Raw genomic sequence first — 18552 nt, forward strand, 5'->3', positions numbered from 1 at the left:
GAGCAAGGCCATATTTTGTTCTGAACTGATTGCTATATTTGGTTTGCAACTCTGACTGCTTGAAGAATGAGCTAATTCCTTATAAATTAACTTTGGTCTATGTCTACTGACAGCTCTCATTTAATGCAGGAAAATGCCTGATGAGCCTTGTTAGGCCACACAACAATTTTTCCGAATACGAGTCCTGTTCACATAAAAGATGCGATAAGCCCCTTAGGAAAATGCTAATGATGCCCCTTTCCAGCCAGAGTTGTATCATCAGAAGCACAGTGGTGGTCCACAAGAGTAAACAGCAGTTATCATTCTACAGAGAATCCATTGTCACATACACACGAGTTACAAAATCGGCTTGTAGACATTACTTATAATAACATTACATGCTGACCAGAATGCAAAACTCTTTCGATCTAAAGAGGATTGTGTTTTTATTGTTCTCTCTTTCATTTTCATTGTCTCATTGTTCTCTTTGCCCTTGACTATGGCCTGCAAACTACTGTCACTGGCAAATATCTCGACAGGCAATCACATCAAGGAGCTCCGGCATTCACACACAAAGAGCTTTTCTGCACCGTCTTAGCTGGTGGTACCATCATACATATTGATCAACAGGAGAACAAAACCCATTCTAACTTCATTTTCAGTGCTATATAAAGACTGGCATTTAATGGGGTGCACTGATAAATCATTCATCTTAATGTATAAGGGTAAGTCACTGGGATCACATTCTGACTGAAAGCCATCATGCACACATTACTTCATTGAGGAAATCACAAGGCAACGGCTCAAGCTGTTTGGCTGTTCTTCAGGCATCTAAAAACTCCTGCATAGCTTCATAAGACAACTAAGGGGTGTGAGATTAGAATGCAGTGTCTATATATTTAGGAAATGACTAACCATAATTTGGATAATCATTGAAACGAAGGTAAACAATTATGAGGTCCTTAGTCATCTGTAGATTAGAGACTGTTTGCTCTTAAGATAGGAGTCAGCAATGAATAATTCATTCCGAATAATTATAAACAAAATGTGGCAGGGATGATAAATGATTATGTTGAAAGATATAAAATTATTTCTTGTAATGTCAAACAGCACTTTAACATTGTTTTGGAAAAGAGCAGAACGTTTTGCAATAATTTTAGATTTCAATGTTTAAATTTGACAAATAATGACTTTATTTTGGTCTAGCCTACCCAAAGTTTATCTAAAATCAATTTCAAATGTAGAAAAGGCAATAGCTTCATAAACCATGAACCCAGCAAGGCTAACTTTAGTAACTGTGGTAAGTGCTTTGGATTTTAGTCTCCATGAACGTAAGTGTTTTCCCTCCTGGCCAGAAAGTATTGCCAATTTTTTTTTTTTTTTTTTTTTTTTTTAAACAGACATAACCTTGGCTTTCTACATTCATAGCAGACCCTGAAAGCACCCAGGAAACACAGATACATTAGGGCTCTCAATTATGAGCACACATGGGTCTCTAGGGCTGAATTCCCTATTCAGTCTTCCCCCCATGCACTAACATGCCATCTAACAACGGAGCTACGATGCTGCACTTCTCTACACTCACTTAACATCTTGCCTGAAGACAAGACATGCCTGGTTCCCACTCATATAATGGAATAATGTAATTTGAAGAAGACAGAAAAACACAAGGAGTATTATCTAAAGGATCTCTCAGCAACAGAGCAATGATGGGCTGTAGTTCATTGTTCCTGGTGATTAATATTATACTGCTGTAATAAACAGCTACCTATATTTGTGCAATATGTCCTTGTTTACTTACTTCCCCAGAGCAAAGCACTCCAGCCTGACAGTGACTCCTTTGGCAGCCAGAACAGATGTTGGGAAATGCACTTCAATTTTGGGCTCATATTCACCCATGACACCTGGAAAAGGTTAAGAAAGAAGAATTGCAGACATTAGAACCAAGCAGATTGAAACAGTCACTTACCCGCACATTTACCATCATCCTCATCTTTTCTAGCAGTGTGCTAGTCTCAGCTACCCAGCTGAGACTGGGTATAGTGATTTAAAAATATTAGGGATATCCACTTCCTATTGGCCTGGTACCTGTTTTATGAGTATGTAAGCAACAACTGAAGAAGAAAAATTTGGCAGCAAATCTAAATTTCCTAAGGATTCCTGATGTTTAGGTCTGTCAAAATACATGGTACATTAAATCACACAGTGTACAGTTGTGGGACTACACATTATGCTCACCATCTGGCATATCGTTCAACTATCCACCTGAACTTAACAAACTGTGTATTAACAGGGCTGGTGATACTGGTTGGATCAAAGACAGAGCTTGTGACTGAATAATAATATTTTTGATCTGTACAAAAAAAGACCGGATTAAAGCATATACAGGAATAGCCAAGTTTAACAGATGGTATGCTACATTTCAATATGATTTCATTGTTTTCATGTAGTCAAAGTCAGTTGGAAAATGCAGGACTATGAGTTATATTCTGAACAGGTAGCATACATACTACTATTTATGCACAACCATGTCCACCGTGTAAAAAAAAATGGTAGAGAAGCTCAAAAGCCATGTTATCATAAAAACAAAACATTAAGATGATGTACTATCAAATATTCTCCAGTGACAACAGGGAAAAGTAGTGTATTGTCCTACAGAATTAGTAATCCACTCTACAACTCACGAACATTACAAAGGATACAAGTGATAACATGTTATCAGTCTTGCTAAGTGCCACTAAGACTAACACCTCCACTCTCATAGCCAGAGGACACTTTTTCTTTGTTTATTCATCTGTATGTTAAGGCGGCCATTTATATCCATTTGCCAGAACGACATGTCAGAAGGCAGTGAGCAAATTTGGAGTAACAAAGGAAAGCACATTCACCTAGGATCTAATTACTATTATCTGTCTTATTAAATGGGAGTTTAAGATATGAATATTACATGAGTGTTTTACTGTTTACAGAACAATGTTAAATGCACACACAAACATAGCATGTGAACACCACTGATGGACACACTAGTAACCCCAGCACCTGCCTGAATTCAAATGAAAACATATCAGACCATATTCAGTGCTGCTCCAGATGCACTGTAATGTACATAATCAGTAAGACAAATGACGGGCATGGCATTTCAGAAACCATAATTATACCTCCTACGTGCACCTGACACTTTTTATGTGGTAAAATGAATGCTCAAAAGAAGGAGTGGGGTTACTGAATTGTGGCCCACTATGTATGGAAAAGGAGTTTTATGATATTTGTTCCGAGGAACTTTTCAATTTCAATCTCATTCTCAACATTTATGGCTCCAAAGCAGCCTTTCACATATAATGAATTTGCAATATTTCATTGGCTCATGCCATAGTATATTCAATATCATATTCAGTCTCAGTGTCTGGACTTGATAGAAATGAAAAAAATAATGTCCATGCTTGGTGTGCTAAAACATTACTGCTCCTCAATTGTAGTGTAGCGTTATATTTTATGTTCTATTCTTTTTTATTAATCACATGAAAATTACATTTTTCTGTTGTGCTTTGTTCCTCTGCGGACCAATTTAAAAGCGTGATGCCCTTCCTAAAATTTACTGTGACTCCAAGCTTATAGCAAAGAAAAAGTAGGTGTTTTATTAGCTCTCTGATCCAGTAATAGATAAGCACTTAACATGCCTCCCTGAGGTAGTAATGCAGTAAAAAATTTTGAAACTTTGATAAGAAAATAGAAAATATAAACAAAAACATATTTTGTAGGTGTATGTGTTTAAACAAATTCATTAGAACTACTTTGAAATATATAGAGGCTTTATTTTGTATTCATAAATGGAAACATTTAATTCAAATTTGACATTTCCGTTTTAACTGTGAAATAATCCAATCAGACTTCCCCGTGGAATTAAATTGTAATAGTTTAATAACAACGTCCTTCTACTTTCTCCATCCCCTTGAATTGGTCCAGCCAATTCCTAGACAGCTGGACCGGTCTCCCTAATGGTAATTGGATTGTTACAACCCTACTGTAGTACTCATTGGGAAAGTTGCCCTAAAGGCATTGATCCTCCATCTACTGTGTAAGCAGTGCAGCCATGTTTGTACAAAAAACACCATTACCAGTTCAAAAAGTGTTGTAATATACCAGATTATCTGTAGTAATGTTACTTTCAATCACTTATTTTTGATGATTCAGTTTTTTAAAAGCATTTCTTCTCGGGGATGAGACAGTAGTTTAACATGCAGGCAGGAAAAACAGCCTATTTACAGTTGCTGTACTGTTCTCAATGAACACAATACATTCAAAATGGTTTTCCAATCCAATTTTTTAAAATCACTGACAGGAACAATCCTATTAGTCTAGACAGAGATTCAAATATGCTCTTCTTTACCATAACATGGTGTTTTTATAGACTGTACGTGGGTACTTATTTGATAGCAGAATGTGTATATTCATGGACAACGAGTTGTTTTGACTACACAACTAAAAATATGTGGCTTAGTAAAAATATCACGCTGACATCCAATATGGCTATGGGCCTAAGTTCCTCAATAATAATTTATAGTGTAGTACAGAAAACATGCCCATGTGGAGATGACATGTGCCTATAAACATTATGCTTCACTGATATTACTGTCAGTCTGGAGAGAGAAAATTTCTTATGGCAACAATGACACCGCCGGTGCTGCAGTCCAACTGCAAGCTTTACCACTTATCCGTAAGTAAAAACAATGGGTGAAAGCCTAATCTGTCATTTTTTGACGACATAAATTTGCGGTATGTTCCTCTATGTATAAGGTATAGTCTAATATATATATTTATATATATATATGAGAATATACTAACTAAAGATGAATAATTCACATTTTGTGTGTTTTACTCCCGTATTTACCAGCATTACTGATGTAAACAAACCTTTTAAAAAAATTAATAACCGATTTACTGTTCAGTGTTACTGCGTGTATTAAATGACCTCAGTTTGAGAATGACAACAGTTTGTTATCATTATAAATTTCTATTAAAATAATCTTATAGTAATTAATTGCCTACAAAAGTCCCATCCAAACAGTAAATAAATAATCAGAAGTAGTGGCATTTTTAAAATGATTTGGCATTTACAAGATAGCTTGGGTAAATGTGAGCCACATGTCACTAGAAACAAAACCGTGTGCACACATAAACATACCACACATAGTAGGCAAGTCCTGCATGGTAAACTAGGACATAAGACCTAAAACCTCTCTGAAGCTTGTGTTCCAAAAGAATGTTGTTATAACTGATAGTAACAGTGGCAAAATATTGATGACAGATGACGGCAAAAACCACAAAATTGTATAAGAGGCGTAAAATATCTAATATATATATATATATTTTTTTAAATTTGTAGAAATAGCTTTAATACAAGTATTCCTTTTCATTAACAAACATATGCTTTAAATGTGCTCTGATCCAAGACCACCTCAAAGTTAATGCTATCTGCAGTATTATTATGCATTTGCTTCTATTACGCCAAAGAGATAAATAAAAGGAAGGGTGTCACTGAGATGAAGTGTATGTCTGTATAAAAACAGTACACCGGTCCAGAGTTCAGTGTTTAATCCTGCTCTGCTCAAGGTGGATTGCGAATTGACAATCAATGGCTTCCAGCAGGGTATAATGGAGCCAAGATGTGTGTTTTGATTAAGAGAGTCAGGGCTGGAGCTGACAGTGGTGAGCCACACACAGATCCAGCTTGATCTGTCTTCTGTGTAATAATCACTCACTTTTACCGAGAGACAGACTGCAGTGTCTAATTGGTCAGACTCCAATGACTGAGGGGTGCCAACAGCACTGGAACATTTTGGTGTCTGTTGTGAGGTTTGCGGCATTTTAGACTCAATTTCACAATATAGAAGGCTGCTGAATATCATCAGGTTTGCAGAGCAAGAGATGCCAAGATGTTCTTTGGCAAAATGGACTTACAGCTGTAGAGATTACATTTGGCCATGTTGTGCAGCAGGTGAGAGTCCTGTCCTTCAGCCCAACTATCAAAGCCAGATATCACAATGTGGACGTTGTAAAACGGATTTCTCTTCCGTCACTCATCATTGAAAAATTAAAACAAAAGTCTCTGTTTCTTTATCCAGCCATGAAGCACACTGAAATGCTGACAGCAGACTGACCACATGCCCTTCTGACTGTATTTTTGCATCTTGGTTAATGAGAGAGACAAAACAATTAAGCAGGGTTATGTGCTAAGTATTATGTATGTCTCTGAGGGCCATTTCATACAAAGTTATGCAAATACAGAGTAAGAATATTGCTGGAAGGGATGTAATACTTAAGAGGTAAATTCGTGTTGCAACATTTGGAACAAACCTGGTTCCCAGGCACAGAGGCCCTTTCATAGCTTCACTGGGGATGTAATCTCAGTGGCTCTCCGAAACCTTGACAATGACAGGCACCTGTTTGAAGTGATGGACATTTCTCTGTGTAGTCAGATGTATAAAGCCTGTAGGTGTAATCCACCCCTGAATCCGACAAACAGCTCCACAGCATGGCTCCTGAGAGGCTACTATAAAAGAGCGAAATCTCATCCACAGCAAGGGCCATTGATTCAGTTAATTTTATGCTGGAAAATGATTTCCCTGATGGCCAGTTTCACCAAAGCACGATGTAAGCGAAGAACGCTCCCCACACTAATGTTAAAGCATTGCTTGCTATCTGTTTACGGTGTGTATGGAATTCATAACACCCTCCACTAACGTGAGGCTCGGTGGAAATCAGAAGACCGCCCCACTTTTATTAACTTATCTGATCTAAATTTTTTTCTACAAGCGCATTACGATACAATGAAATGCACCAGCAGAATATAAAATATGTTTTTAGATTTTCATCTGCGCTAAACAAGTTCAGCTGGAAGAAGCAGTTTAACAGACCTAAAAAAAAAAAAAAAAAAAAAAAGACACTTTCAGATGAACAGAGAGAGGACTCTGCAATACTTTCTCTGTGGTTTAATCCAATGAAATCCATTAGATATGTCCTCCTGGGGCATTCATACAAGGCCTATCATGTGTGAGAGGTGCTATAAATCTGAGAGCCTCACCATCAGTTTTCAGTGTCAGAGGTGTTGGAGGGCTCAGAACCCTTGCATTTGTCACTGTGTTCTTGACCAGACAGATGTAACTTCCTAAGTCAGAGGATTGCACCTTCGAGATGTACAGGTTTCCTGTGTCCTGGGAGATGAAGCGCCGACTGTCCTCAGCAACAAATGAGGGGAACTCATTAAACACCCAGCTGTAGATAATCTCTGTGAAAGCAAGGGGAGACCATACGGATTAGAAAAATACAGAGCCTAGCTTTGTGCATATTTTGACCTGCCTTTTATGTTTGTAACGGTCATCTAGGCACCCAAAATCCTGTGCGATATAAAGTTAAATATAGTTGCTGCAGGTGTGAGTTTTTTGGTGATCCTGAAAAAACTCTGTCAGATTCAGTTTTTCCATAAAAAAAACACAGTGGCTTTCTTTGACATCTAGTCTCAGACTCTCCTTTAAGACTATTAATAATGTCAAATAATTACTGAAGCACCCAAACGCTTCTTGTAGTCTCACTGCATCAAAGTGCAAGTGTTCACCATGAAAAAAAGGTGCATCTAATCTGACATGTTGAGTATGCTCTGAAATATATTTAGTTATTTCAGTAGAATACTGTATATACCGTGTGAGCCCATGTAACACACTAAGTAAATTATTTACCACCGATTGACTCAGCACAACATTAATAATGCCACCACTGTTAATTACTGCTCAATACGTTTGAAACAATAATAACTGAAAGAAGTAATGAGTATGGAATTTGTACAACAACAAGGGATCAGCTCGCTCATCAGTATAAAATGACTGCTAGTCTGCACAAAATTTAAAAAAAATAATACTGAGGCCCCTAAAGATGAAAAAATAACAGTTAAATTGTGTTTTAGTGAGTCTGCTATTTAAAGCAAGGTTATTTTAATTAATTGGTGATACCATCAGAATGGTAAAACTGGTGTACGATAACTGATTCCAGTGAGCTTTGTTGTGTGAGCGCATGTGTGTGAAGGGTCACCAAATGAAAGGAGCTGTCTTCTCTTAACTAGTTCATAACCCAGCCAAAAAAGACAGGCCACAGAATTGGACTTCTCCGACTCTATAAATAACAATCTTTGAGAGATATCCAAGCTATTTGCATATAGGTTGAATCTTTTATATTTTATTCATGAATTACAAGGTGTGATAGTGTAGGATATAAACTCCTGACCCCTAGCAGACCTGACAGCACAGATGTTCTTATGTATTTAGTATTCTTTACAATACGTTGCTGATATACAAATTAAGTTGTAATAAAACTAAGATTACACAGTTGCTTACAACAAAATATGTGGGTCTGAAGGAAAAAAAGACCCAGAAGTCGTCGAAATGACCCTGAAGAGGAATAAGTGGGTAATAAAACAGACGTTTAGATGGACGGATGGAATGCGACGGTGATGAACACAAATCAGACTTTGACAGCATGCTATTTGCTTTGTTTCTATTATGCATAGTTCTACATGGCCACATCCATCATTATGCTGAAAAAAAGCAAAAAAAAAAAAAGCAGGACAGCCAAACTCAGGGACAAATTAATCTATTCAACATTGCCTAGCAATATTTCGAAACTCTTTGATCCTGCATCCAGAATCTGTTTGTCCTGGACAAAAAAGGAAGGCTAGAATTTCTTTACATTATCAGGGTCTTCTTGGTAAATGTAGATAAACTGCTGTTTCAAAGCTGCTCAGATCTGACAGATTTGAACTGAATTCAACACTCGATGAGAGCTCAAAGTTCAGTGGCTGCAATAAGGTATAAAACTGAATAGAATACTGGAAACTTTTCAAATATTGTATATCAACATATTAATTTCTAAAGTCAGCATCATTTGCTTAATCTACTAAGAGGACTTCTTGATAAAGAGAGGAAGCGCAGTTGTACACAACACAGTTATCCTGTAGTAATCCAGAGTCTGGGCTATGATGGAAACTACAGCAACTGTACTCTCTAAAATAGAGAATGATAATTTAATACTCAGCGTGTATTCGTGCTTTGAAATATAATACAGCATAAATGAATATAATCTTTGCTACAAAGAATTAGCATTATCAAAGACACCAAAGTTCCAAAAGTTTTTTATTCGAAGGGCATCATACTTAAGTTCCATAAAAGTAAATCACTATTTACCAAAGACACCCACGAAGACTGATCGCAAGCAGTCAAAGCCATGAAATGGAAAATAATATACTTTTCACATCTCAATGATTTCAAATTATTTTCATTCATGAGACCTATCTAATTTAAGTGGCATTTTAATGTCTTTAAATCCTCCCACAAGCAATTTAACCCACACATTGTTTAACACTCCCTTTACAATACGAATTTCAATTGTGACACGCTCTGACTCACCAAGGCATTCATCACACTTGCAAATTTTATGGCTGTAGCATTTTTTTTTTTTTAAATTATTTAGTTGCTGGAGATCATTTTTCATCTGTGTTAGCGCTGTTGAAGAAATAAATCATAATCTTACCTGTACTGTGCATTTGAGCTTAATCTATAAATATTTAAAATAAGCATCAAACTAAAGGCTAAACTGCCTGTTGAGACCTACCTGCTATTTACCAATATCTATGAAGTAAATATTCTAACACTGTGAGAATCTGTATAACTGTAGTATTATATGACTACTGTTTTTATAGATAAATTATAAGTTATAAATAAGTTGCACTGTTACTACATGGCAGTATTTAAAAGAAACGTCCATTACATTCAAGCCCTTGCCAAACAAGTTCACACAATGTTGATTAAGCCTATCAGTGCCAGGGAATTCTCTATGCATTTCACAGTATACCGGAATTTTAAATCTGGTGTCTGTGGCGACATTCCCACGCTGCGCACTGGTAGCAATGCGTTTCACGTCTACCCGCAAGTTCGCCAGAGCTGAAGAGGGGAGCAAAAATAGCGCCAGGGACAGAGAAGGCTACAGCACCTTGGTGTATGGCGGAGCTTCAGGAGGAAAAACCTAGGAAGCGTCCAAGAAAAGTTTCTGATGCTCCAGATAAAAAAGAAACTCTGTGTTAAGCGGAAAGATTAGAGTTTAAAAAATAAAGCGGTCGACAGCGAGGAGAAACAAGCTTTACCATTGGTGTGGCTTTTCCTCGTTGGAGAGCGCTGAAAGAAGAGGACACGAATGTCGTGTTACTGCTCCTGGAAAGGTTGGTATTTGTAGAATATTTTTGCGTAGGCTATGTAGCTATTGCATTTACTCTACCTAAATAGTAAATTATTGTCTCGGAACTGTGGAAATTACTCTGTATTTGACAGTGTTTGTGTAATTACTCTAAATGCCAGAAAGGGGAGATGAATATTACGCACTACAGGTTTAAGTGAAATAAAAGTCACTTGGTAGATCTGATCTTTTATGTCTTTTATTATTTGTTTACAGTGTATGATTCAACCTCTGTCACAATTAATTAAGCAACTTAATTCAGACAATGAAAACAAGACTGCAAAGCATTACTATGCTACAGTGTTTCACCACACAATACATTTGATATCGAGGTTATTTAGTGATATCTTAAGTAAAATAGCATTGTTCTGAATTGTACCTTTAAAGGTTGAGTGATTATATACATATAATATATTCTGTATTGATTCGCTCTGTCGATCTAGTGTGAAGAATGTAACATGAGGGTTTGTAACAGAATTTCATCATGACTGAAACCTGGTTCAATTTCACAGCTTACTGCAGCAAGACTGTAACAAACCTCACATGACAGAAAATCGCTATTTCCATAATGCTGATCTCACTCCACAACCTCATCTCAAGTATTTGATTTAATTTTTATGTCAATCACACTTTTAACTATTCAAAATAAAACCTTTGTTGTGCAAAAAAAAAAAAAAAGCATTCATGTACGATGGTTTGACCTGTAAATGCAGTGTGAAAAATTACATACAGCTGGACGCAAAGGCGACACCTTATGCTGTGATTGATGGTGAACTTTAGGGATGAGAGTCATCTGAACCACATGTAAATCTGCCAGTCATTAGGCATCCTCAATGATTCATTTTGTCTTTTTTTTTTTTAAATCAGCAATTCTGTCACTGACTTTCTGGTTGCTACCACGTCATGCAAACTGGCATCCAGAAACAGGCACGGGTGCGGAAGAGCACTTGGCAACCATTCCTATGGGTGCAGTGCTGCAGTTCGACAGAGCTGATGCAAACAGAAAGCCTGGATGATTCATGGCTCACATAACATCTAACATTAGAGGACAATTGCAGAGAGGGATATTCAAGATATGCCATCAAAGAGTGGTGCCTATGTGAAATAATTGGCGTTGTAACATTACTTCCTGCTTCTAATGATCCAGCAAATTTGATCTCTGAGAATCTTTTTTTTTGGCTCTGTTGTTCCCATAACTTATCACACTCATGATTTGAACAACATGGATGGACGGATAGGAGAATCGACAGCTACAAAAACTAACCATCAAAATAAAATGCGATAAACAAATAAATGAATAATGAGCAGTCATTCGCCTTCGCACTGTAATAGCAACATTACTTGTTGTCATAGCAATCGTGATGAATACGGAGGAGTTTATTGACCATCCCAAAAGCAGTGAAGAGAAATATTTTTTCCCCTGGCTGTGACTTAAAGTAGTTCTGAATTTCTTACCTGCTGAATGAGGAGGAGGGGTACACATGAGTACCACACCTTGGCCTTCGCGCACAGAAACCCCACCTCTGGTCTTCCCACTGAAAGCCCCGAGATCTGAAACAGTACGTCAAGACAATCCTTCTCAGCAACACAGACAAATACATCTTGGTTATGTGGAATCATTTTGAAGGGGCTAGAAAGTCTATTTTTGTCCCTGCAGCCAGCTTTCAACTTCTTTATATTATTTAAGGATGTAAAAAAAAAAACACATGTTTTCTGTTACTGCTTAATTTACCTATTTTTTTCTAAATTAATTGTTTGGTCTATAAAAAGTCAGAAAATAGGTAAAAATGCTGTGTTAATGTCCCGCAGCCCCAGGACATATATTCAGACTGGCTGTTTTATTCAACCAACAGCCCAAACCTTAAATATAATAAGTTTATTATCATATATGACATAGAAAAGTATCAATTACTTAAATTGAAGAATCTGCAGACATAGAATTTTTGGTGTTTTTGCTTGAGAAATGACTGAAACCTTTAAGTTGCTTATTAAAAACGGTTGACGATTTTTGTGTTGCTCAACAAATCGATTAATCAACTAATCATCTCAGCTCAAGTTGTCTGCACAGTGCTTAACCTTTGTAATGGCTGAGATTGGGCAAATTAAAGCAAGTCGAATTCTTTATATTTCCATTCACCACCCCAACCAGCACAACCTCATGGCACACTACCCTACCTCCAGCATCTTTAACAACTCCAGAAAACTCCTGAGGTTGTTAAAAAATATCGTGTACCATAGACAAACTAACCTCTGCTATCCTCTTGAATTTAAAATTCTTTAAACTGACTGGAATAAGTTTGTTTTTTACAATTTCTGAACGCTGAATTTTTCAAACAATGAAAATTGAGTAATTGTTAGAATTAAATCATCCCCAGTATAATATTACTGGTTCTCAAAAAACTCCTTTACCAATATTATTTGAATGTATTAATGTGGTAGTGTTTGTCTTTACCTGGTTGTTTTTCTGTAGAAGTAGAACAATGCAGGTTTAATCTGAAATCCCGGGACAGAAACCTTTTGGAACCTATTCCTGCCTGTTTAATTTCTAGTTGAAGCAATCCCAAAATATGGAAATCAAGCGACAAGCTGCGGATCCAGGGAAGGTGTCTGCCTCCACCACTTTCATTCCATCACTTTGAGGTACATTGTTTACCGTTACCTTGGATAATTATTCTTTAGAGCAGTGGTTTTCAAACTGGGTGGTGGGCCCCCCTGGGGAGGCATAGAGCCACTGCCAGGGGGGTCTGGATGACCAGGGGAAAAATATGGAGTGAAACTAAGTTGAATGAATATGATTTATGTACGGAAAATAAACAAACAAAAGTTTGCTAAGGCTACCATGCTAAATTTATTTCAGCAAAATTCAACTTACATCCTTTCTTATTAGTTGCTACCCCTATCATTAATGATTAATAATAATTGTGAGGTAGGGGCGTGAACTTTTTTGGCTTCTGAATGGGGGCATGCCAGAAAAATGTCAGGAACCACTGCCTTAGAGTGACTGATAAAACCGGCATTTCTCTAATTTTTTGGCGCATTTAATAATAATCATGGGTCATGGTCACCATCTTAAAATCACACAGCACACAATCAATTTCCCTTCAATGTATATTTCGTTATTCTTAAGAACATCAGTGTGGTTGCTTGTCCATTTTCTCCTCAATAAAGCATGAAGTTGCATTTTATTTTATGTATTATGTAGCCTTTCTAAAAAAAAAACATTTTAGCTCAGCCAATGGTCACACTCAATGTGAGCCACAGTGACTCAGAAGAAGCTAAACGATAAATGGAATCAATGTAAAGAGCAAATGGTTAATTTGAACTATTTAAAAAAAAAAAATCGTTAGATTATGGTAAGAAGAAATACCACACCATGTCAAAAAACAAAAAACAAAAAACAGGACAAACAAGTATTTAATGTATTATGCTGCACCTTTTCCAAAGAATTAGTCAGGAGAGTAGACTGTCATACAAGCTGGATTTGCAAGGATTCAATCTACATCGCGAATCAATATGCAGTGCATACCACGTGCTTTGCTTAAAACCAGGCTGATCGAACACTGAACATCAGCTCCAGACAATGTTGGAAAAACAATAGACAAAGCTAAAATTTCTGAAATGCAGATGATAGTAAATACCATCTCTTGGTGTCCAGTGTTATTTAACACGACCAGGTCAAAACCTAGCATATAGCTGGACCGCCCTTTCTCTGTTTGCTTCTCTCCTGATCTCTGTGCTCAAGTAATTTAATACAGCGAAATTATCAATAAAGCTGATCTCATTTACATGTTTTTCTGTATCTGTTGTTGGACAACGGAACAAGTAGGTAATAGTGACTGACACACGGCCCATTAAGACTACATGCTAACCAGAGTGAGACGCATATAGAGGGGAGCCTGCGGAGGGAAAGCTCGACTTTGCGGGGCAATACTGGCGACTCTCTTCTACGGAAAGTCGCTAAGATTAGTCCAAAAGGTTGCCAGATTTGTCGTTACGTACTTTTGTGAAGAAAAGTTGGCAACACTGCCTGTAAACATTCCCCTGACGATGCAATAGAAACTGTTTGCACCAATTCATTTTGAAAGGGCAACAGCCAATGGTGTAACTTTATCACTCACTCACTCACAGACATTCACGTTTGTAGGGCTGGCCCTGCTGCTGTGGTTCAGCTAAAACCTGTACTGCTATCCCATAACTACTCGATCCCATCATCTTGGCCCACTTGGTATGTATGACTAGTGTGGATTTATTTTTGCTAACAATGTGCCACCAGAGTGTAGCGATGGAGAGCCATTGATCGTTACCATGTTCACTATTGATTCACCAGCAGCTGTCACCGCCCTGTCTTTTTGTCAGTGTAGCTTCTTTTATTCATCCAACATGAATCATGACTTACTGCTAACCAATGTCCTCTACTATAGTTGTAATGAGCAAATAAACAATAGGTAAGCTAAATAGATTTCTCATCTATTGATAAACAGGGTAAGAAATGAAACGAGTGAGTAAATAAGTTAACACAAAGAAAGAAAAGCAACTGTCTAACGATTATTGACCAAGGCTTTTTACAACCGACTGCTGAAGCAATACACCATTAACTGCTGACCTACAACATGACTTGTACTTGGCAGAAATCAAATGTGAGTATGTGATTTTCTGTAGATATTCCCCTCTCTTCAATTATTCAGCCGGGCTATATATTGTAGAAACACGTGTCTTCTTGGCCAGCTTGTGTAATTTAATACATTTTGAAAGTAATCTTCATCTTTATGTATTTTCATTTTGCTATTTTATATAACCAACTGCTACAGCATGGAAACAATTCACCCTACAGTACAGTATATCCAGTTTAAGAGAGCTATTAGACAGGCACATGGGAAATTATACTTTTTACATTCCAGGCAAAGCAACACTAGTTGTTTGGAATTAATAAGTCATGGTTAGCATCAGCAGTAATAGCCACCATAACATAGAAAAAAAAAATTAAAATCAGAGAGCCACCTACATAAACCTTTATTGCTGTTTGACTGTCAAGTGAGAAGTGCAATGTAGAAGCACCACAGCAATGATCACTTTAAACGTTAAATTAAAATAAACAAATAAAGGCCCAGTGGGTGTTTCAGTCACTCAAAAAGAAGCCATTAAAGTGAGAAGCATTTATGTGTTATGGAACTAGGAGATGAGGTTCAAATGAAACTCTTACTGACCGATCATTTCCTTTCGCAAACTACAGTTATGTAAGTGATTTAATATTAATGACTTTTTAATAATGTAAAAACAGCTTGCTCATTAAAGCATCCTCAAAAATTACAATTCAACATATGTCCATATAAATGTTTAAAATCAAGAAATGCAGTGATTATATTTGCTGCAAGCACAAGACCAGGTGCTCGATGCAAATTATTCACTTTAAGATCAGTATGAATTCATTCAATGGACAGTAACTACTGATCATTACAGATTTGCAGAACATTTCAGAGTGACGGTGTGTGTGTGTGTGTGGGTCTTCAAATACTAATGTCAAAGCATCCCGTTAATTTCATTACTACTGTACTGCTTTGAGTGGCTCAATACCTGAGCCTCAGCCAGACTCTCTTCTGCAGAGAGAGCTCTTTGGGGAGAAAGATCAGAGGCCTCCTTTCTGCCTGCTGCCTTAAAAGTCACGGCTGAAAAACAGCCCAAGTGTGAGGGTTCAGCAGCTCAGAATTTCAAAACAAAGACGGAAAAAAAGCATCCTACTGAAATATCATTGGAGCAGAGAACATGACCAGTGGATATAATACAGACAGCCTTGCCTGAACCTTCCCTCATGCACTCTGACCAGTCCACTCTACCTCTCTTCTGATTCCCTGCATGAAACAGAGCTGTGTTCAGTACACCAGCTTGACATAACAACCCTCCAGACTAGAGGGTATAGTGAAGTGCTGCACAGGCACGCAATTTCAGAATTTGCTTCACCCAGCAAAACTCACTCAGGCCAGCCTGGGTCAAATTAATTTAGCTCAGCCCAGTCTAACAATTGAAAAATTGTTTCTTACCTGATCTTAGCCCACAACTAAAAATCTTATGATTATAAAAAAAAAAATTCTCTTGTATATACGTATGCATATAGACACACATACACACACACAATGAAAAAAGCAAAACAAAATCAAACATTAAACAGACAAACAAAAGAACAGTTATAAAATAAGCGCAAATCAAGATTTAGTAAGACAAAATATCCTAAGCATAAACAAAATCTTATAATCTCTCAACGAATAAACTGGTAACACACTCTTAAACAATCATAAAACCAAATCAGCCAGCAACTGCTTAAAAAAATTATACCTAACTAATTGTTTTCATGTGCCCCTTACAGCACCTATCTATTCAGGTGATTTGGCTAGCAAATCCAGGATTTCCAGTAGTGCATTATGGTGAAAGCTCACCACCTCGCCTGAGATAGAGCTCTCCCACCAATGCCAGTAGAAACTATTACATCTTTATGAACTATAATTTTAGCCTTAGCTGATTATTCTACGCCCGAATCTGACCTGAACCTGCAGGTACAGTTTGTAACTGCGAGAATAGTGTTCCCCATCTAAAAACACAGTTACTAGGAGCTGACTGCTGACTGTATGTGATGTCTCAATGTACATTCAAGTCTTGACAACAGATAAAAGCATGTAATCACTTCTTTAAAACATTCACTTCGTTCAATTCATCCATTGTGATTTAAACTGAACTCAACTTCCCAGAATTCCTCAGGTCTCATACCTATACCTTAACTCCGCCCATGGGCCCAACAGCCAGCCAGCAATGGTCACACTGTGCCCTATGACGTCAGCAGGCCGACAAAACGCCAGTGCTCCTTTGTCTTCTTCTCTTCTCTTCTCTTTAATACATGACAGCTTGACTAAATTGCATCGAATACGTGGTATTCCACTGCTGCAGCCGCTGCTGCCCCTGCGGCAACAACTGCTATTCTTTCCCTCTCTTCTCTACGGCATGAGCTGCCGCTCTCTGACCTCTGTGTGGCCTGCTTGGAGCAGACTACCGCATTGAACTCTTTTCAATGCAAGAGCCTGCCCAAGATTAACTGATAGTGAACAAGTATAATTTAGCGCGAGCTGCTACGACGCAAAGACTGCCAGTTGATTTTACGAGCAAGAGGAGCCACAAAGCAGAGTTACGATGAGCCGCTAGCTTTGTAAGGAGACCAGTGATCTCCTCAGCAACACAGAAGCTGCACAGCAAGCACAAATGATCTCCTCGGTGACAAAGAAGTCAGCAGCAAGACCAGCCTGTACCCTGCCAGGAAGCCGCACTAGCCTGCAGCTCGCTGGACATAGCAAAGCAGCATGCCAGAGGGCAGCTCTCTCATTCCACCGACATGATAATGTTAACTGGGCCTAGCATAGCATAGCGTGGCACAGCTAAGGGCAGTACTGTTTAACTTTTGTCAATGTATATGTATGAATTTGGTTTGGTTTAATTTGGTTTTGCATGTTACCAACTAATCTCTTTTTAACAAGGCATCTTTATCTTACACAAATTGAACTTAAACCTAGACACACATGCGGAGAGGATACTAAAAGCCCCCATTTTGAGTGAACCATTTTGTCTTGTCTGTTTTCCAAGACACCCACACCTGTATATTTTACCATCCCTTATTGATATGGTGATTTTTGTTGTAGTCATTAAGTTAATTATTAATCAGAGTTCCAAATTGATAGTATATTTTATGAGACTGAATCAGTGAATTGACTATCCTTTCTGTTTTTCAGGGTGGTGCCCCTAAGTGGATTTAATGTAAACTGAATCCTATTACTTAATGTAATTATTAATTATTTCTGACGACCAAAAGATGATAAACTGTTGCACCTACAAATGCCCTACAGAGAAAAAGGATTGCTCATTTGTATCTGAGATAGTTAAAGCAGTCGAAAACTGTGTCCCATGAAAATGTGCAAAAAAATAAAAAGTGTAATCTCAAACTTTTAACTTAGCAAAAGTGTTTACATTCAACACCACTGATCTGTCACCGGAGTGGATGTCCAGCTGCACTTACAATCATGTGCATTGTCGTGAGAATTGATTCATTAATCAATTTTAGCTAAAGGTTATTGATAACTACCTACCCCTCTTCCATAGGAAGCTACTCCGCATAGTGTAGGCCACCATATTGTTCGGTTAGGCTAGTGTACTGCCCAAGCTACAAGGTGTCTACTTATGCAACACCATAGCCACCCACACTGCTTTGTTGTACTAAACAACCCATTTAACCTCACTAGTGCTCCAGATTATCTTTTCCACTCG

The 18552-nt window shown here is 37.7% G+C and overlaps 1 protein-coding gene across 5 annotated transcripts in view; it reads right to left on the reverse strand.

The window, feature by feature from the left end:
* cntn5 (contactin 5) overlaps positions 1 to 18552 on the reverse strand; it is a 107063-nt gene that overhangs the window by 33262 nt on the left and 55249 nt on the right. For all 5 annotated transcript variants that reach the window (XM_040131461.1, XM_040131460.1, XM_040131464.1 and 2 more), the window contains exons 7-9: positions 11710 to 11805; positions 7061 to 7264; positions 1781 to 1883 (exon numbers count right to left, since the gene is read on the reverse strand). In XM_040131461.1, coding sequence (XP_039987395.1) covers positions 1781 to 1883; positions 7061 to 7264; positions 11710 to 11805 — 403 coding nt within the window. The remainder of the gene's footprint in view (positions 1 to 1780; positions 1884 to 7060; positions 7265 to 11709; positions 11806 to 18552) is intronic.

Source organism: Xiphias gladius, chromosome 7, assembly GCF_016859285.1.
Source record: "Xiphias gladius isolate SHS-SW01 ecotype Sanya breed wild chromosome 7, ASM1685928v1, whole genome shotgun sequence".
Lineage (NCBI taxonomy): Eukaryota > Metazoa > Chordata > Actinopteri > Istiophoriformes > Xiphiidae > Xiphias > Xiphias gladius.